The sequence below is a fragment of the Salmo salar genome, chromosome 01, assembly GCF_965601325.2.
Source record: "Salmo salar chromosome 01, fSalSal1, whole genome shotgun sequence".
Classification (NCBI taxonomy): Eukaryota; Metazoa; Chordata; class Actinopteri; order Salmoniformes; family Salmonidae; genus Salmo; species Salmo salar.
The window spans coordinates 75,071,875-75,093,282 of record NC_138291.1 but is presented as its reverse complement, the minus strand read 5'-3'; the positions used below and the strand labels follow the sequence as shown (position 1 = coordinate 75,093,282).

Here is a 21,408-nt window from a genome sequence, read left to right as displayed (position 1 = left end):
TTGAAAAAGTCAAGGCGTGTAACAACATTCCTTAATATAGGAAAGTAATAACTTAGTGGGCTATTAGACCACCATTTCTCTCTATGAGTATTTAGTGATCTAGATCAAACTTGAGGCAATTCAAATATCATAGATTGTAGTCTCATATCCATTGCAACTTTAAGGCAACCAACTATAAATATGTGTCATAGACCATGCATTTAAGAACATAAAATTCAAATCAAAAATGATAATATAGCAAAACAGATTGTCCAAAATATTTATTTTGATACTGATCTAAACCGAAGAAAAAATATCGAAATCAATAAATGACTGCAAGAGGTCATGCAGAATAATTTCACATTATTTACAAAAAGGATAAAAGGTACCCTCTATCTACTGCACTCTCAGATATTGTGTGTCTGTCCTACATAGCCTATTATCTTTAGTACCACACAAGTACTCTCATAAACTCAGCAAAAAAAAGAAACATCCTCTCACTGTCAACTGCGTTTATTTTCAGCAAACTTAACATGTGTAAATATTTGTATGAACATAACAAGATTCAACAACTGAGACATGAACTGAACAAGTTCCACAGACATGTGACTAACAGAAATGGAATAATGTGTCCCTGAACAAAGGGGGGAGGGGTCAAAATGAAAAATAACAGTCAGTATCTGGTGTGGCCACCAGCTGCATTAAGTACTGCAGTGCATCTCCTCCTCATAGACTGCACCAGATTTGCCAGTTCTTGCTGTGAGATGTTACCCCACTCTTCTACAAAGGCACCTGCAAGTTCCCGGACATTTCTGAGGGGAATGGCCCTAGCCCTCACCCTCCGATCGAACAGGTCCCAGACGTGCTCAATGGGATTGAGATCCGGACTCTTCGCTGGGCATGGCAGAACACTGACATTCATGTCCTGCAGGAAATTACGCAGAGAACGAGCAGTATGGCTGGTGGCATTGTCATGCTGGAGGGTCATGTCAGGATGAGCCTGCAGGAAGGGTACCACAAGAGGGAGGAGGATGTCTTCCCTGTAACTCACAGTGTTGAGATTGCCTGCAATGACAACAAGCTCAGTCCGATGATGCTATGACACACTGCCCCAGACCATGACGGACCCTCCACCTCCAAATCGATCCCACTCCAGAGTACAGGCCTCGGTGTAACGCTCATTCCTTCAACGATAAACGCGAATCGTCAGTGAAGAGCATTTGCCAGTCCTGTCTGGTCCAGCGACGGTGGGTTTGTGCCCATAGGCGATGTTGTTGCCGGTGATGTCTGGTTAGGACCTGCCTTACAACAGGCCTACAAGCCCTCAGTCCAGCCTCTCTCAGCCTATTGCGGACAGTCTGAGCACTGAGGGAGGGATTGTGCGTTCCTGGTGTAACTCGGGCAGTTGTTGTTGCCATTCTGTACCTGTCCCGCAGGTGTGATGTTCGGATGTACCGATCCTGTGCAGGTGTTGTTACACGTGGCCTGCCACTGCGAGGACGATCAGCTGTCCGTCCTGTCTTCCTGTAGCGGTGTCTTAGGCGTCTCACAGTATGGACATTGCAATTTATTGCCCTGGCCATATCTGCAGTCCTCATCCCTCCTTGCAGCATGCCTAAGGCACGTTCACGCAGATGAGCAGGGACCCTGGGCATCTTTCTTTTGGTGTTTTTCAGAGTCAGTAGAAAGGCCTCTTTAGTGTCCTAAGTTTTCATAACTGTGACCTTAATTGCCTATCGTCTGTAAGCTGTTAGTGTCTTAACGACCGTTCCACAGGTGCATGTTCATTAATTGTTTATGGTTCATTGAACAAGCATGGGAAACAGTGTTTAAACCCTTTACAATGAAGATCTGTGAAATTATTTGGATTTTTACAAATTATCTTTGAAGACGGTCCAGAAAAAGGGACATTTCTTTTTTTGCTGAGTTTATTATAGCTATGAGCAGCCAATAGTAACAAAGTACTTATTTTACAGTAACAAAAAACATTTATACAGTTGGTAGACTATAGGAAATTGCATACATTATCTGTAACCTACAACGTTGTGATAAAACCCTGGTATTACAAAATACTGCACTTTTGTATTAAACAATTTATAAATAAAAAGTGTTAATGCACTTGTAGTCACATTCATGTCATCGGTTGGTAGTAAAACAATTTGAATTTATCAATACAAAAACTGTCATTTTACGAGAAAACAACTTTGTCCTCGTTGGTAAAACCTGTTGGTAAAACCTGTCTGGTATGTAACTACTTCTAATGGTCAAATAACCTGAAATAGCATGTCTTGAGGGGTGCTGCTATATTAAGGAGTGAGACCATAGTATTACATATAGAACAGAATAATAGGATATCTGTATATTCTTGAAGGAAGTGGAATTCTACTGGAATAGCCATGAAATAAAACCTCAATTATCATCTGCATAGATTCCATGTTTTGATTTGTACAGTAAAATACATTTAGGGCACCATTGCTTTCCTTTTATAATATGCATTTGAAAAGAGAAATGCTTAGAATAAATGTAAGGGTGTAGGCCTATATGCTTTGGCAGTTATAGAAAAAAGTATCTGGCCTGGTTGGTATAGCAGACCTAGCTCAATTACAATTAGAAATAATTTAAAATACTTCCGCTGTGCTTGACTGAGCTTGTATGTTGCAATAGAACCAACAGAAAAGTCCCAGATATACAAACCTGGCAATCCAGGCAGGCAAAAAAAAAGCGCAAAGTATTTCATAGATTTCTAAAAGTATGTGAACCCAGGCCTGGTATGGAGTACAGTTGAAGTCGGAAGTTTACATACATCTTAGCCAAATACATTTAAACTCAGTTTTTCACATATCCTGACATTTAATCCTAGTACAAATTCCCTGTCTTAGGTCAGTTAGGATCACCACTTTATTTTAAGAATGTGAAATGTCAGAATAATAGTAGAGAGAACGATTTACTTCAGCTTTTATTTCTTTAATCACATTCCCAGTGGGTCAGAAGTTTACATACACTCAATTAGTATTTGGTAGCATTGCCTTTAAATTGTTTAACTTGGGTCAAACGTTTCAGATCGCCTTCCACAAGCTTCCCACAATAAATTGGGTGAATTTTGGCCCATTCCTCCTGGCAGAGCTGGTGCAGGCCTCCTTGCTCACACACGCTTTTTCAGTTCTGCCCACAAATTTGGGATGGTGGTCTTCGGCTTGCAAGCCTCCCCCTTTTTCCTCCAAACATAACGATGGTCATTATGGCCAAACAGTTCTATTTTTGTTTCATCAGACCAGAGGACATTTCTCCAAAAAGTACAATCTTTGTCCCCATGTGCAGTTGCAAACCGTAGTCGGGCTTTTTTATGGCGGTTTTGGAGCAGTGGCTTCTTCCTTGCTGAGCGGCCTTTCAGGTTATGTCCATATAGGACTCGTTTTACAGTGGATATAGATACTTTTGTACAGGTTTCCTCCAGCATCTTCACAAGGTCCTTTGCTGTTGTTCTGGGATTGATTTGCACTTTTCGCACCAAAGTACGTTCATCTCTAGGAGACAGAACGCGTCTCCTTCCTGAGTGGTATGACGGCTGCGTGGTCCCATGGTGTTTATACTTGCGTACTATTGTTTGTACAGATGAACATGGTACCTTCAGGTGTTTGGAAACAAGACTTGTGGAGGTCTACAATTTTTTTTCTGAGGTCTTGGCTGATTTCTTTTGATTTTCCCATGATGTCAAGCAAAGAGGCACTGAGTTTGAAGGTAGGCCTTGAAATACATCCACAGGTACACCTCCAATTGACTCAAATGATGTCAAGTAGCCAATCAGAAGCTTCTAAAGCCATGACATCATTTTCTGGAATTTTCCAAGCTGTTTAAAGGCCCAGTCAACTTAGTGTATGTAAACTTCTGACCCACTGGAATTGTGATACAGTGAATTATAAGTGAAACAATTTGTCTGTAAACAATTGTTGGAAAAATTACTTGTGTCATGTACAAAGTAGATGTCCTGACCCACTTGCCAAAACTATAGTTTGTTAACAAGAAATTTGTGGAGTGGTTGAAGAACGAGTTTTAATGACTCCAACCTTAAGTGTTTCTAAACTTCCGACTTCAAATGTACGTGGAAGGAGAGAGCAGCAATGTCGAAAAGACACAAACGCGGAATTGTTACACCAATAACCCCTCCTCTCTAATCCAATGCCAGCGACTTAAAAATAAACCAGGGTTACGAACTGGTTCAAAGCAATGACATGTCCTACCCTGTAACTTCATCATAAGTGGGAGGGGAAATAATACTATAATAATAAAACTGTTTGACTGACATCATGAGGTATGATTCAAAATGCACACCACCACAGTACTTTCAGAAAGTAACAGATCATTATTGAAAATGACGCAACGTGTAAACTACACAATATTGGGTTTGCAGGTTTTGAAGTTTGAATTCACTACATAGGGCTCAGACTATAAAATGGTGTACCAATTATTAATAGATTTTACTATTCTACTATCAAACAATTACTAACCCTGCATATTTCAACACTGTTTGAACCCAAAGAAATATGTCCAAAACACAAGAGTATAAATACTGTATCAATAAAAATATATTTTTCTTAGAAATATATTTACTTATTGAGGCCACACTTTCTCAAACGTAAAAATTACAATAAATATAGCACGCTAGCAGTTAATAGCTTTTCCAGCGGGTAGATTTGTGAGGCATGTCCTCTTGTGTACTTGGCTGACCTGAACTTGTTACACATCCATCATAGTTGCTTGAACCATGCTGGAAATGACTATTTCAAATAAAATGATCTAGCCCACCCAGTAAGGTTTGGGATGGCTGTATAGTGTGAATCTAGTAAGAGCAATAGTGATGGATCGATCAGTCAATGTACTGTGAGAGCCAGCGGAAACCGTCTCCGTATCCCTGCCTCTTCAGAACACTACACATGAAGATCTCCATGGGCCTAAGGTTCAGCTCCTTCAGTGACACATTACCCTGAGGAGAGAAACACATAGGCAGAAGAGACAAGTAAAGATTACCCTCCATTCCAACCTTTTCCTTTGCATTGGAGTCAATGTGAGACTACAGAGTTACCATCATAAACTACTACAATGAAGTGGATCCTAACTGTACTCTAAATCAGTCATTTGTCATCCACATCTAATCATTGTCAATACTAGACCCAACTGCCTAGCTCTGTAGTAGTGTTCTCACAATACCAGTATTGCAAAACTACGATACCAGATTTACTTGGCAACTAGGAAAATATAAAGCAGACTTAACTCTATGGTCCTTCAAAAACCTATTAAAAAACATATGGAAAATAGTGTCGATTGTGTGCTTTCAAAATAAACCAACTGTGACAACATAATGCTGTTTCTTTCAACATTAGGACTGCTTTATGTTTTGTTTCTTTTTCTTCTTTACTTCCTAGTATGATGGTACTGGTACTATCTGATGTCAGTTGCTCTGGAGGCTGCTGCTCTAGAAGGTAAATGATGTTGTGTGCATTCAACAGTAAGCCCCTCTCCTCCTCACCTTTCCGGTAGTGTGTCCAATGAGTCCGAACATCCCTCGGAGTGCGTCTTCACTGATTGCCTCTTGACGGTCGATCTTATTCCCGAGGATAAGTACAGGCACGTTGTAAATGGTCTCGTCTGTTAACAGCGCCTGGAGAGGGAGAATGTAGAGGGTCAGTTAAACTTCTAAAAGTTCTACTAAGGTAACATATGATATTGTTTGAAGATGGTCATACCATGGATCCTTCAGCTATTTCAGTTGGAATTTTAGAACCCCTTTAGGTATAAAACTAATTATAAAAAAATATCCTACAAAATATTTACATTTGACCTTTACTACTATTGCCCTTAGAAACGCATTGAATAACACATGCATAAATGGCAAAAAAGACAGTCCAAAAAAGAAATAACAAGGAATAAGCTGTCTGTCCTATATCTAGGAGATATAAGAAAGCTCACAAATATTTGATGTTTTAGACACATATTTAACCGCTTATTTTTGTTGGCCCAAAACTACCTCCATTAATTTGTATCGGTTACCTTGAGACTAGTTCTGTGACACTTGTGGGGGCCGTGTTCGTGAGAGTCTCATCTTTCCATGGAGTCGTCATATTAGTTAGTAGGCCAAACATTTTGGACGCTACAGACATTTTCGTGACGAGACCGATTTTCGGGATGTCTCCTGGTATGACAAACAGCTCTGCAATGCTGCCACTTTCCACCGCAGATGCGAAAGGGCGACATAGGCAGATGCAGTGGATTGGGACGCAGCCCATGCAACTGATATCTAGCTTAAAGATGCACTACGCAGAAATCGCTCCGACATTTCCTGTTTGCTAAAATAGTAATAGTTCGCTTAATTACAGTTTATGTGACAAAACAAACAAGTATAGTCTGGAGAATCATTGTACCATTTAAACGGCTGTGAAATACATTTTCCATAACCAAAAATATAGTATTTTCAGCTGTTTGAAGCTGGTGTACAAAACCGAAAGTAAAAAACTCAAAAGCTAAATAAAAGAAACTGGAAGCATAGAAATACTCTAAGAATGGTGCCGGAGGGCATGACCAACTGATGACCAACTCCTAACCAACTGTGCTATTTTGTTATTTTTTTCACGTTGTTTGTAACTTTGTTTTATACTTACTTTGTGCATAATGTTGCTGTTACCGTCTCTTATGACCGAAAATAACTTCTGGACATTAGAACAGCGATTACTCACCTCGAACTGGAAGAATACTTTTTCTTTAACGAGTCTGACGCAAAATATATACTGATTTCTCGGGAACGGGCCCAAATCCCCGTCATTTGCGTGAAGAAAAGACGGAGAAAAAGGGGGCGGAGGTAAGGCTGCCTTCTGAGAATTTGTAGGCGAGTGAGTAAACCTCCACTACCATCTGTTCTATTGGCCAACGTGCAATCATTGGAAAAGAAAATGGATGATATACGATCAAGACTATCCGACCAACGGGATATGAAAAACTGTAATATCTTATGTTTCACGAGTCATGGCTGAACAACAACACGGATAATATAGAGCTGGCGGGATTTTCCATGTATCGGCAGGACAGAGAAGCTACGTCTGGTAAGACGAGTGGCGGGGGTGTGTGTCTATTTGTCAACAGCTGGTGCGCAATGTCTAATATTAAAGAAGTCTCGAGGTATTGCTCGCCTGAGGTAGAGTACCTTATGATAAGCTGTAGACCACACTATCTACCAAGAGAGTTCTCATCTATATTATATTATTCGTAGATGTCTATTTACCACCACTACCGATGCTGGCACTAAGACAGCACTCAACCAGCTGTATAAGGCCATAAGCAAACAAGAAAATGCTCAACCAGAAGTGGCGCTCCTAGTGGCCGGGGACTTTAATGCAGGCAAACTTAAATCCGTTTTACCTCATTTCTACCAGCATGTCACATGTGCACCCAGAGGAGGAAACAAAACAACTCTAGACCTCCTTTACGCCACACACAAAGATGCATACAAAGCTCTCCCTCGCCCTCCATTTGGCAAATATGACCATAATTCTATCCTCCTGATTCCTGCTTACAAGCAAAAACTAAAGCAGGAAGTACCAGTGACTCGCTCAACACGGAAGTGGTCAGATGACGCGGATGCTACGCTACAGGACTGTTTTGCTAGCACAGACTGGAAAATGGTCCGGGATTCATCCAATGGCATTGAGGTGTATACCACCTCAGTCATCGGCTTCATCAATAAGCGCATCGACAACGACATAGTCGTCCCCACAGTGACCATACGTACATATCCCAACCAGAAACCATGGATTACAAGCAACATCCCCATCGAGCTAAAGGCTGTTTATGTGATGCGGATGTTGCTTGTAATCCCTTGCTTCTGGTTGGGATATGTACGTATGGTCACTGTGGGGACGACGTCGTCAATGCACTTATTGATGAAGCCGATGACTGCTAAGCCCTCAGACGAACCATCAAACAGGCAAAGCGTCAATACAGGATTAATATTGAACCCTATTACACCGGCTCTGACGCTCGTCGGATGTGGCAGGGCTTGAAAACTGTTACGGAGTACAAAGGGAAACCCAGCTGCGAGCTGCCAAGTGACGCGAGCCTACCAGACGAGCTAAATGCCTTTTATGCAACACTGAAGCATGCATGAGAGCACCAGCTGTTCCGGACGACTGTGTGATAACGCTCTCGGTAGCTGATGTGAGTAAGACCTTTAAGCAGGTCAACATTCACAAAGCCGCAGGGCCAGACGGATTACCAGGACGTGTACTCAAAGCCAACTGGCAAGTGTCTTCACTGACATTTTCAACCTCTCCTTGACCGAGTCTATAATACCTACATGTTTCAAGCATACCACCATAGTTCCTGTGCCCAAGAAAGCAAAGGTAACCTGCCTAAATTATTACCGCCCCGTAGCACTCACATCGGTAGCCATGAAGTGCTTTGAAAGACTGGTCATGGCTCACATCAACATCATCATCCCAGATACCCTAGACCCACTCCAATTCGCATACCGCCCCAACATATCCACAGATGATGCAATCTCTATTGCACTCCACACTGCCCTTTCCCACTTGGACAAAAGGAACATCTATGTGTGCATGCTGTTCATGTACTACAGCTCAGCGTTCAACACCATAGTGCCCACAAAGCTCATCACTAAGCTAAGGACCCTGGGACTAAACACCTCCCTCTACAACTGGATCCTGGACTTCCTGACGGGCCGCCCGCAGGTGGTAAGGGTAGGCAACAACACGTCTGCCACGCTGATCCTCAACACTGGAGCCCCTCAGAGGTGAATGCTTAGTCCCCTCATGTACTCCCTGTTCACCCACGACTGCTTGGCCAAACACGACTCCAACACCATCATTACATCTGCTGACGACAACAGTGGTAGGCCTGATTAGCGACAACGATGAGACAGCCTATAGGGAGGTCAGAGACCTGGCAGTGTGGTGCCAGGACAGCACCCTCTCCCTCAATGTGAGCAAGACAAAGGAGTGATCATGGACTACAGGAAAAGGCGGGCCGAACAGGCCCCCATTAACATCGACCGGGCTGTAGTGGAGCGGGTCGAGAGTTTCAAGTTCCTTGGTGTCCACGTCACCAACGAACTATCATGGTCCAAACTCACCAAGACAGTCGTGAGGAGGGCACTATACCATTTCCACCTCAGGAGACTGAAAATATTTGGCATGGGTCCCCAGACCCTCAAAGTTCTGCAGCTGCACCATCGAGAGCATCCTGACCGGTTGCATCACCGTCTGGTATGGCAACTGCTCAGCATCTGACCGTAAGGCAGTGGTAGTGGCTTCCTGCCATCCAGGACCTATATACTAGGTGGTGTCAGAGGAAAGCCCAAAAAATTGTCAAAGACTCCAGTCACCCAAGTCATAGACTGTTCTCTCTGATACCGCACAGCAAGCGGTACCGGAGCGCCAAGTCTTGGACCAAAAGGCTCCTTAACAGCTTCTACCACCAAGCCATAAGACTGCTGAACAACTAATCAAATGGCCACCCGGACTATTTACATTGACACACCCCCCATTTGCTGCTACTCGCTGTTTATTATCTATGCATAGTCACTTTACCTTTACCTACATGTACAAATTACCTCGACTAACCTGTACCTCCGCACATTGAATTGGTACCTGTACCCCCTGTATATAGTCTTGTTATTGTTATTTAAATTGTGTAACTTTTTTCATTTTTGATTTACTTTCGTTTATTTGGTAAATATTCTCTTAACTCTTCCTTTAACTGCATTGTTGGTCGAGGGCTTGTAAGTAAGCATTTCACGGTAAGGTCTACACCTGTTGTATTCGGCGCATGTGACAAATAAAGTTTGATTTGATTTGAAATAGCACACATAGAACTGATCTACCATTTCTTAGACTTGTTTTCAACGAGTGACAGATCTATAACTCAAATTTCTATGTGACTTTTTCGGGGGTCGCCCAAAAAGTCACATATTGCAGCTTTAAACTGATGGATTTTGATCAGGATTTTTGTATTATGTTCATTAAGTTGATGCACAGGTGCGTCAATAGACTCTTAAGGATTAATGCCCTGCCCATCAGTGAAAAGCAATGGTGTATTGATTAGCATTAAGCCATACAATAACTACTGGGTGTAAGATACTGTATACTGCTTATTTACTACAACTATTTATTTTCTTTGTTGAATTGTGTTGGGGGGGGGGGGGCTTACATCCAGTTCAATTTTGGCTTCTTGTAGTCTCTCATGGTCTGCACAATCCACCAGGTAAACTATACCATTTATAGCTGGGAGGTAGTTCTTCCAGATTCTTCTGGCTGTGAGTGAAAATCAAAGCAGTTTCATTGATCACAAGTAACTTGTCACTGCCACTTAAGCCTTAGTATCACCTGAAGATTTAAAGACTTAACCATAAGTTAACCAAGTTTGAGTTCTAATGTGTACCTTGTGTGTGACCACCAAGATCAAATGTTGTGAACGTCATCCCAGCAATGGTTAACTCTTCTGATGCTGTGGGACAGAGGCAGACAAATAGACTACTTTAGGAACACCAGACAAAGGTCATTCAATGAGAGCATTTAAAAGAGAACGATGGACAGCCATAGGTAAGTAAGCAAGGTGACTGAACCTCCTTTGCCTTACTGGGATGTAGTGTTGGCACATGCTGTCCCAGTCGGTCATCTCTGAGCATGTGCAGTAGGGTTGTTTTCCCAGCATTGTCCAAACCAAGGAACACCAGCTTCCCAGACTTCTTATACAAACCTGGAGGGAGATACAAGCGAAGAGACAGCCTATTTACCATCAAATTTTATGTAGGAAAATATGATGCTGACAATACGACATGGGATTGAATACCTGATCTGACCATAATATGATTAGGTTAGGAATGTGCTTGAGAAAGAAAACACAGTTATTGGTACAGCATGAGTCAAACGCTACAGATACACTCAGAAATAAAGTTGATCACTCTTCAGTAAGTAATCTTTCTTCAGTAGTTAGTTTTAATGATTGAATGGTTTAAATTGTATTATAAACTGGGTGGTTCGAGCCCTGAATGCTGATTGGCTGACAGCCGTGGTATATCAGACCGTATACCATGGGTATGACAAAACATTTATTTTTACTGCTCTAATTACGTTGGTAACCAGTTTATAATAGCAATAAGGCACCTCAGGGCTTTGTGATTTATGGCCAATATACTACGGCTAAGGGTTGTATCCAGGCACTCCCCGTTGCGTCACGCATAAGAACAGCCCTTAGCCGTGGTATATTGGCCATATACCACACCTCCTCTAGCCTTATAGCTTAAATGCACTGTACCTAGTAACTGCAGCACACCACTGAGGCCTCTGTAGATCCAGTTAAATATAAACGACATGTCTGTTATCTTCACCTGAAACAGAACGGTTAAATAACAAACAGTCACTTACAGTGTTAATGAAAATCCTGACAGTACTTAACTCTTATCTATACTCAGCTTTATTCATTAGAGGACAGACAAGGGCCAACTACAACTCTGCCATGCAAGAGAAAGTTAGACATATTGCCTCTACCCATTTCTATACCCATATACTTCACATCTTATTTGTGAAAGAGCAAGTAAAGTGCTGGCCCCAAGTTTCCCAGACATTTTCCATATGCACAGAATTTCTCTCAAATTTTGTGCACAAATTTGTTTACCTCCCTGTTAGTGAACATTTCTCCTTTGCCAAGATAATCCATCCACCTGACAGGTGTGGTATATCAAGAAGCTGATCCTGGAGGCCCATTGTCATGCCATTCAGCCGCTGCCATCACCTCATGTTTCAGCATGATAATGCACGGCCCCACGTCGCAAGGATCTGTACACAATTTCTGGAAACTTTAAAACGTCCCAGTTCTTCCATGGCCTGCATACTCACCAGACATGTCACCCATTGAGCATGTTTGGGATGCTCTGGATCGCTGTGTACGACAGCGTGTTCCAGTTTCCGCCCATATCCAGCAACTTCAAACAGCCATTGAAAAGTGGTGGGACAACATTCCACAGAACACAATCAACAGCCTGATCAACTCTACGTGAAGGAGATGTGTCGTGCTGCATGAGCAAATGGTGGTCACACCAGATACTGACTGGTTTTATGATCCACGCCCATATTTTTATTTTATTTTTTATCAACAGATGCATATCTGCATTCCCAGTCATGTGAAATCCATAGATTAGGGCCTAATGAATGTATTTCAATTGACTGATTTCCTGAACTGTAACTCCGTAAAATATTTGAAATTGTTGCATGTTGCATTTATATTTTTGTTCAGTGAAATAACAAAACCTCTAACAAATTGTTAGAGGTCATACAATTTGTTTGTCAATGAAACATGACGAAATAAAAATACAGATAGTCAATTGAAATAATATAACAGCTAAATCACAAATCACACACCGCAATAGACTTAGTCACACCTATATAACCTCCAATAGAGCCCCACAGTGTAGGTGTCATAATACCCATAAAACCTAGCGGTCAAACAAGACATGGTTCCAATAATTTTTCCACCATTATTGTATTCATTTTAGAAACACTTAAAATAAGTGCTGTGTTTCCTTGTAGGTTTACCCTAGCATGACGTTTTGATAACCATATAAATCACTCTTGAACAAGGTTACTTTTATCAATATTAGAGGTCGACCGATTATGATTTTTCAATGCCGATACCGATTATTGGAGGACCAAAAAAAGTCGCTGCCGATTAATCGGCTGATTTTTTTTTTATAGATATTTTTATATATTTGTAATAATGAACACTTTTATTTTAACTTAATATAATACATAAATAAAATAAATGTAATCTCAAATAAATAATTGTCACGTCCTGACCAGTAATAGGGGTTATTTGTTATTGTAGTTTGGTCAGGACGTGGCAGGGGGTATTTGTTTTATGTGGTTCGGGGTGGTTGTGTGTTTAGTGGTGTGTTTGATTTATTATTCCGGGGTTTGGGGCACTGTTCTATGTTAATGTATTTCTATGTTTAGTCTAGTTCTTTGTATTTCTATGTTTAGTTTATTGGGGGTTGAACCCTCAATTGGAGGCAGGTGTTTTCTCGTTGCCTCTGATTGAGGGTTCTATAAATAGGTATGTGTTTGTTTTTAGTATTTGTGGGAGATTGTGCTGTGTATAGCTTTGTGTCTTACCGGCCTGTTATTAGTCGTGTTTTTTTTTTTTTTTGGTGTACGTGTCGTTTTGGTTTACCTTCTTGTCCATTTAATAAAGAAGATGAGTGCACATATTCCTGCTGCGTTTTGGTCCACTTTACCCTACGACAACCATGACAATAATGAAACATGTTCAATTTGGTTTAAATAATGCAAAAACACAGTGTTGGAGAAGAAAGTAAAAGTGCAATATGTGCCATGTAAAAAAGCTAACGTTTAAGTTCCTTGCTCAGAACATGAGAACATATGAAAGCTGGTGGTTCCTTTTAACATGAGTCTTCAATATTCCCAGTTAAGAAGTTTTAGGTTGTAGTTATTATAGGAATTATAGGACTATTTCTCTCTATACCATTTGTATTTCATATACCTTTGAGTATTGGATGTTCTTATAGGCACTATAGTATTGCCAACCTAATCTCGGGAGTTAATAGGCTTGAAGTCATAAACAGCGCTGTGCTTCAAGCATTGCGAAGAGCTGCTGGCAAACGCAGGAAAGTGCTGTTTGAATGAATGCTTACGAGCCTGCTGCTGCCTACCACCGCTCAGTCAGACTGCTCTATCAAATATCAAATCATAGACTTAATTATAATATAATAAACACACAGAAATACGAGCCTTTGGTCATTAATATGGTCAAATCCGGAAACTATCATTTCGAAAACAAAACGTTTATTCTTTCAGTGAAATATGGAACCGTTTCGAATTTTATCAAACGGGTGGCAACCCTAAGTCGAAATATTGCCTGCTAACATGGATTTCTTAACTAAATATGCAGGTTTAAAAAAATATATTTGTGTATTGATTTTAAGAAAGACATTGATGTTTATGGTTAGGTACATTGGTGCAACGATTGTGCTTTTTCGCGAATGTGCTTTTGTTAAATCATTACCCATTTGGCGAAGTAGGCTGTGATTCGATGATAAATTAACAGGCACCGCATTGATTATATGCAATGCAGGACAAGCTAGTTAAACTAGTAATATCATCAACGATGTGTAGTTAACTAGTGATTATGTTAAGATTGATTGTTTTTTATAAGATAAGTTTAATGCTAGCTAGCAACTTACCTTGGCTCCTTGCTGCACTCGCGTAACAGGTGGTCAGCCTGCCACACAGTCTCCTCGTGGATTACAATGTAATCGGCCATAATCGGCGTCCAAAAATGCCGATTACCAATTGTTATGAAAACTTGAAATCGGCCCTTATTAATTGGCCATGACCTCTAATCAATATATTCAGCTATTTACTCAGATTCTAAAATGCTAATTAGCATCAAAGTAGACATCATGCCACACTACAAATCTGCAGCTCCTGCACTTCATCTCTAGCTGACACCTTTGCTAACAGGAAGTGTCAATTTAAAACTTGCACAAGACAGCTCACAGAATTGTCAATTTAAAGAAATGTAGCCAATTTATTAATTGCTAAATGTAGCTAACATCAGATAGTTAATCCAGAGATTCCTACATTTACCTCGATTTCGCTGGCTCATCCAGATCATCATGGCATTTGTAGTTCTTTATGATAGCCACATTAGCATTTCATTTTTGGGGTGGCAAATACAGGTGAACATATTGTTAAGTCACCTTGTCCTAGAGAGATTTGTAGGTATATCAAAACGTCATGCCAGGGTAAGCCTACACAAGACAGACCTTATTTTATGGTGGAAAAAACAATTGAAACCATTTCTCTGTTTGACCGCTAGGTTTCATGGGTATTACAACCAATGTTCCCTCAAATTTTTTGGGCACTGAGCAGATTTCAGGTCTGCTGAGAGCAAATTTCAATGACTTGTGAAATTTCTGTGCAACTTCCAGTGTGTGTTTACTGTGACCACTGAGGCTGTACCCACTTTAAGTTAGTTTTAAGTGGCCATGTAGGCTACTGTGGCTATTTGATCATAATGTACGCCTACCATTAAAAACAATGGAGAAAATGCATCCCATTACATTTTAACATGGAAATAGCTGTTCTACCATTCAGCCTACAGTAGCAGGCAATGTGTGGTGTTCAGGCCTATATACCATGAGACTTTTGAAGAAAGAAAAACGACACTTTACAAAATAAAATGCATTATTATTCCCATACTATTATATTGGCAAATTATATTTGACTCGCTTTTCAAAGATGTCTAGAAATGTATATGTTTTGTGCTCTTGTAGGAAGCAATCACAGCCCTATTGCTGACTACAAATGATCTATAACTGGGCTAATAACTCACTAACTAGCAAAGGATATGAACAAAATGTGCACACGTGACTACATGCAGCTCTCACTTTGATCTCAAATCAAGCTCATCTACCCACGACCGCTCATGCTGTAAACACAGTCTGTGTAGAGTAAGGGCTGAGTAGTGCATGTCAACTCAATAGAATCCTACTCCGATGAGTTCTGCCAACAACAAAATCTCTTGCATAGTTCATTTTGTATAGGTATGTTGCATTGAAAGTGGCTAATATTGCATTGATTCGATCACAATTGCCACAGTAAAGGGAAACATTGATAGTGTTTACAGACAAAACTCTAGAACAGTGGACACCAACCTTTCCTGAGTGAGTCAAAATGCAAGCCTAGATCTACCGTTAATTATTTTTTTTTTAAGTCATGTTTAAAAAAAAGTCTATGCAACATTAACCAATTTTAAACAGTACTGTAACAATGAAGTTTGTGCAGTAAGCTATAGGCCCAATACATTATCACCGCATATTGGCTTAGCTTTAATTGCCCTTCCAATGCATTGTTGTTCTTGACCAATCTTTTTAAATTATATTTCAACATTTGAGGTAGGCTATATGTTCACACCATTAATAGATCTGTTGTTGTATTACTTGTGAAGCACAGCTGAATGAGTGTAACAGATAGGAAATCCCTGATTTTGTAGGGTTTTCCTCAGATCAGCCTTGGGAGGTTGAGCAACAAACTGAGCTGTGTCTCTGTTGCCAAACACATTTAACTTCACCACAGTATCTAGTAGTAGTGGCTAGGGTTGCAAAGAGTCAGAAACTTTCCGGTAAATTTCAGGAACAGTGAACCTTTTTTGTGGGATACACATAAAGTAATTAATTCTATGTCTTGTGGCATATTTTGGTTAAACTATCCCCAATTCAATGGAATTGCAACCCTCTGCATGCACAGTGCATTCTTCCATCACATGTACAGCTGATTCTCAAGATCTTGCACACTAATGAGATGCTTTGAGCCCACACTACTACACTGTCTGATCCAAGGACTACATGCTTTCTGGTAAGTTTTGATTACAATACTGTGTGGGATGAATATATTTTATATGACATACATGATTTTTTGTTAACTAGTAAATAGTAGACTACAGCAAAGTGTGTTTAAATCATTTCTAACTTGTTAACAATTTCTGCTAGTTAGTTTTTGCTACCATGTGGGTTTAGCTTGCTTGAGCCTGCTAACTGAGTGTTAATTCACCTGTTTCCATACATGTTTCATTTTAAAATATGTAAAAAGGAGTTTAATCTAACTGCTTAACTATTTATCTGTACATTGAATTGTATCTGAATTTTTTTACTATTTTTTTTCTAATTTTTACATGAAAATGCCACGGGCACCATCTGATGTGTGGAGACATTTCATTGCAGCTAATGTATAAGGAAAAGCTGTGTACATTTGCAAATATTGTGCCAAATCCCTCTATTCGAGGTGAAAATGATGAATCAGACACCTTATCAATAGATGGCAACAGCTCACGGTCCTCCTGGAATCAGAAGTTTTTTTGACTCAATGGAGGAACGTAGTCAGAGAAATGCTGATGAATGTCTTGCTCGAGCTGTGTATGCAACTGGTTCACCTCTGATGCTCACAGGCAATGTGTATTGGAAGAGATTTCTGAATGTTCATCGCCCAGCATACACCCCTCCAACCAGACATGCTTTATCTACTCATTTGCTGGATGCAGAGTTCAACAGAGTTCAAGTAAAGGTCAAGCAACTCATAGAGAAAGCAGACTGTATTGCAATGATCTCTGATGGGTGGTCGAATGTTCGTGGGCAAGGAATAATTAACTACATCATCTCCACCCCTCAACCAGTATTCTGAAAGAACACAGACACAAGGGACAACAGACACACCGGTCTCTACATTGCAGATGAGCTGAAGGCAGTCATCAATGACCTTGGACCACAGAAGGTATTTGCACTGGTGACAGACAATGCTGTGAACATGAAGGCTGCTTGGTCTAAAGTGGAGGAGTCCTAACCTCACATCACACCCATTGGCTGTGCTGCTCATGCATTGAATCTGCTCCTCAAAGACATCATGGCACTGAAAACAATGGATACACTCTACAAGAGAGCCAAGAAAATGGTTAGGTATGTGAAGGGACATCAAGTTATAGCTGCAATCTACCTCACCAAGCAAAGTGAGAAGAATATGAGCACCACATTGAAGCTGCCCAGCAACACCTGTTGGGGTGGAGTTGTCATCATGTTTGACAGTCTCCTTGAGGGGAAGGACTCTCTCCAAGAAATAGCCATATCACAGTCTGCCGATATGGACAGCCCAATCAAGAGGATCCTCCTGGATTATGTATTTTGGGAGAGTGGTAAACAGCCTGAAACCTATAGCAGCAGCCATTGCACGGATTGAGAGAGACAATGCCATCCTGTCTGATGTTGGAGGTTGGAAAGTGACAGTGAAGATGAGGCCTCAGAGTCTGATGTTCAAGAGAGGGACATTGGGGAGGTCTACATGGAAGCCTGAGAGGAAGACAACCAAAGCTTTAGTTTCTAGACTATTATTTTACAGATGTATGTTGAAAACGTTTTTGGGAGATGCGATGGATCATTGGGGATCATTCAATATTCCCTTTCTTTTGTTGTTCAGTGAAATCATCCCATGTGAAGAGTCACATTTAATTAAAGTTCAATTTGTAACAAATTGTTTTTTTTAAATTTCTATTGGAAGGATTTAATCATTTGCAATTGTCTACTTATGATAAGGTAAAAGGTTTATGTTTCTGTCTCCATATGATATGGTAAATAATCCAATGCAAAAAAAAATCTACATTTAAATGGTATTAATATTAATTTGTATATTCCCACGTAAAGTTTCCACCTCTGAATATTCCCAAAAATGTGCAACCCCAGTAGTGGCACCTTCCCTAATAGTATAGGGTGAAAAATTACAAATAACTCACTGTATGCAGCCCCTCAGATTACGTGGTTAATAGCATGGCGCATCCACCCGCAATACATCCCAATACCTATGACAGGTTAGGCCCCTTGCCCCAAGGCAGTAGTAATTTAAAGATAGTTCTGCTTTAAAATAATGAAAATATATTGCCAGTTTTAGGCAACACAACAGGCATAATTTCACAGAATAACCTACTGTAACCTACCTCACGTGCAAGGTTAGCCTAGCTTAGACACTATATCAGATATCCCAATAACAAACAAAAATAACGAATGACACCCGTTACTGTGTTCATGGAGTCTGTATGAGGGCTAATAGAAGTAGACTGCAACGTTGTCACGGTAATATTATTCTCCTTTGAATGGCTAATTAGGCCTAAATGTTCATTATTAACAGTGTCCCTTCTTATCCTTGCAATACTATGTAATGTCAAACAACTGAAAAGTCCCCAACTTTAGATGTCCTCATCTTTCAGGTCATAAACTGAAAGTTCAATTACTTCCACGGGAATCACTCCGGTGGGTAACGTTAGATAGCTAGCATCACTCTGGCGAAAATGACAGTCATTCGGTGGTATGGAACAATCCTCTTCCAGAACTAGCACGTCCTCTTTCTCCAACGATACTCAGAGGTAAGTTACTTTCTGAATTCGGCTCCTCTCTACTCGTTATCGTTCTTTCTCTCCTCCTTTTACAACACACTTGCCTGCGCACTCCGTGGCGCCATCTCTCCCGGGGACCTTTTTAGAACAGGTGTGCGGAAAATCTCCCCCCCTGTTAGAATTCGCCCCCCCCCCCCCGTTCTTCATTGCTGCGACTTGCTTGCTAGTTGAGATTTCTGCTCTTCACTCCGTTGTCAGTTTAGCCTACATTTCACTGATCTTAGTAGCAGAAAGCATTTTTGTCTGCAGTTTTCGGTTTGGCTATTTGTTTCAAGTGTATGTGGCGGTTCTTGCTTGTATGACGCCCTTGGCGACCCCCCCTTCAACGCCCGCCCGCACCCGGGGGTCAAGATGCTGCGCTGGGCAGCTGCCCATGTCTCCCGTACCTAAATCCGCTACTGATTTGTATTAGTCTATAAATAAATATCTTTGCCAAAATTTGTCATCTCCCACATGTCTTATTCGACAAGTATTTTTTGAAAGTGTAAGATAATTCAGCCATAGTTGTTCTTAAATGTTTATTGTTTGCCAACATTTTACTCCCTCCTCTATGTTTAAGATAAAACACATACATTCATTATTCATTTCGGTTGCCTATCCTGACGTGAAATTTGTTCTATAGAAAGTATTTGACTCTAGCCACATAATTAAGGAAATTAGAAGGGAGGGGGGAATTCTGGCAGGGGGGGTATGTCACCTGGCTCACAGTAGTCTTGGAAAGCCATATTCCTAGACTCTGCCACATGAGCATACGTTTAAATAATTTGCTTTTTATTTTTCTGGGCTGATGGTGCCTGCATATCTGAAGGTCAGTCTGCCTCAACATCCCTCCACTCTCCCTTTCCTCCACTGACACTGACCAAAAAGGGCCACCATCTTCCAGCTGATGGTGAAACTCGCACCATCACATGCACAAATTCGTTACTCCTATGAACAGAGAAAGTGAAATATTCCTTGACATAACCCCCCAAAGCCACTAATAATAACACAAGCCACTTTCCTACACGCTGCTGCAGTGCTTGTTGTAGCGCTGAGTGGAAATAGGAAGAACACACATTTTATGGCTTATAAAAAGTGTTGACAGTGTCCGAGTAAGAACTTAAACATGAACTCACTAATAAAAACAGCATCTCTTTGCTGTATTTGTTGACAGTCTCTGCATTGTGCATGGTGATCTTAGGCTTGTGTGCAGCTTCTCAGCCATGGAAACCCATTTCATGAAGCTCCTGAGGAACAGTTCGTGCCCAGAGGCAGATTGGAACTCAGTAGTGAGTGTTGCAACCGAGGACTGACAATTTTTACACGCTTCAGCACTGTGCTCCCATTCTGTGAGCTTGTGTGGCCTACCACTTTGTGGCTGTGTTTGTCTATGGAGATTGCATGGCGGTGTGCTCAATTTTATACTCCTGTCAGCAACAGATGTGGCTGAAATACCCTAATCCACTAATTTGATGGTGTGTCCACATACATTTGTGTATATATAGTGCAGGTAGACAACTGTCACCCATTCACACTAACAGGGAGCTGGCTAACTGATCATAGCAGTCAGACTGTCCATAAAAATAGTCCAGCAAGAACAAATTGTGGCAACAGATGACATTTGATACCTCTAGGACAGCCATGACTGACTGATACACACACATCACATTCTTGATAGTGTCTACTAACTTGCTGTGTGAATATCATGAAAGTGACCTTAAGGAATGCAACAACTAATTCTAGAGTTTACCTATATCTGCCTGGCTATGATAAAACTCAAGGTTATTGGAGTAAGATTGGTTATTGACTATCGATATACACTAGACATTACAGCTGTGCAATTGTTACAATGGACAATATAATATCATAGCTATAGGCCTACTGTTGTTGACACCATATGGAAATCCAGTTTGGAAGCAGGTGACTGTAAACTTGCAACATCAGCGTTGCTGGAATAAACATCAGTGTAAACAACAAACAACCCACTCCAATTGATCAAACTCAAAGCATATTGGCCTGATTTTCTGATAAACAAGTGTGTAATGTTGATTTTCATGGAACCGATGGCAAAAATGTAATAATTTACCTTGTGTCCGTGGCTCTAACACTCCGTCCCGTTACTTTTGGTCAAGGCTTATTTTCCGTGAATGACTGGTCCAAAAATAATTTGACAGTTTACCGGAACTGCGTAACAACTGCTATTGGGACAGGCGTCACGTGAAATTACGATCCTATACCTTTATATAATTTGATTTTCTAAGACAAGGAACTCAGAGTCTCACATCAAAACAAAGTTTATATATTTTTCGAATCTAAAAATACACGAATGGCAATTTGTAGTCGCACCACTACTATGCAGAGAATGTCTCATAGGGCGGCGGACAATTGCCCCAGCGTCGTCCGGGTTAGGTCGCTGTATGCCGTCATTGTAAATAA

At 40.8% G+C, this 21,408-nt stretch overlaps 1 protein-coding gene across 1 annotated transcript; it reads right to left on the bottom strand.

Annotated features, from left to right (window-relative positions):
- Positions 1 to 245: 245 nt before the first annotated feature.
- Positions 246 to 21,164, bottom strand: LOC106608453 (small COPII coat GTPase SAR1A). Its single transcript, XM_014206386.3, has 7 exons — positions 21,059 to 21,164; positions 11,299 to 11,371; positions 10,621 to 10,740; positions 10,423 to 10,488; positions 10,192 to 10,295; positions 5,504 to 5,635; positions 246 to 4,960 (listed from the first exon to the last, which is right to left on the bottom strand). Exons 2-7 carry the CDS (start codon positions 11,354 to 11,356, stop codon positions 4,844 to 4,846), a joined length of 597 nt encoding a protein of 198 aa, XP_014061861.1. The 5' UTR covers positions 11,357 to 11,371; positions 21,059 to 21,164; the 3' UTR covers positions 246 to 4,843.
- Between the last annotated feature and the right edge of the window lie 244 nt (positions 21,165 to 21,408).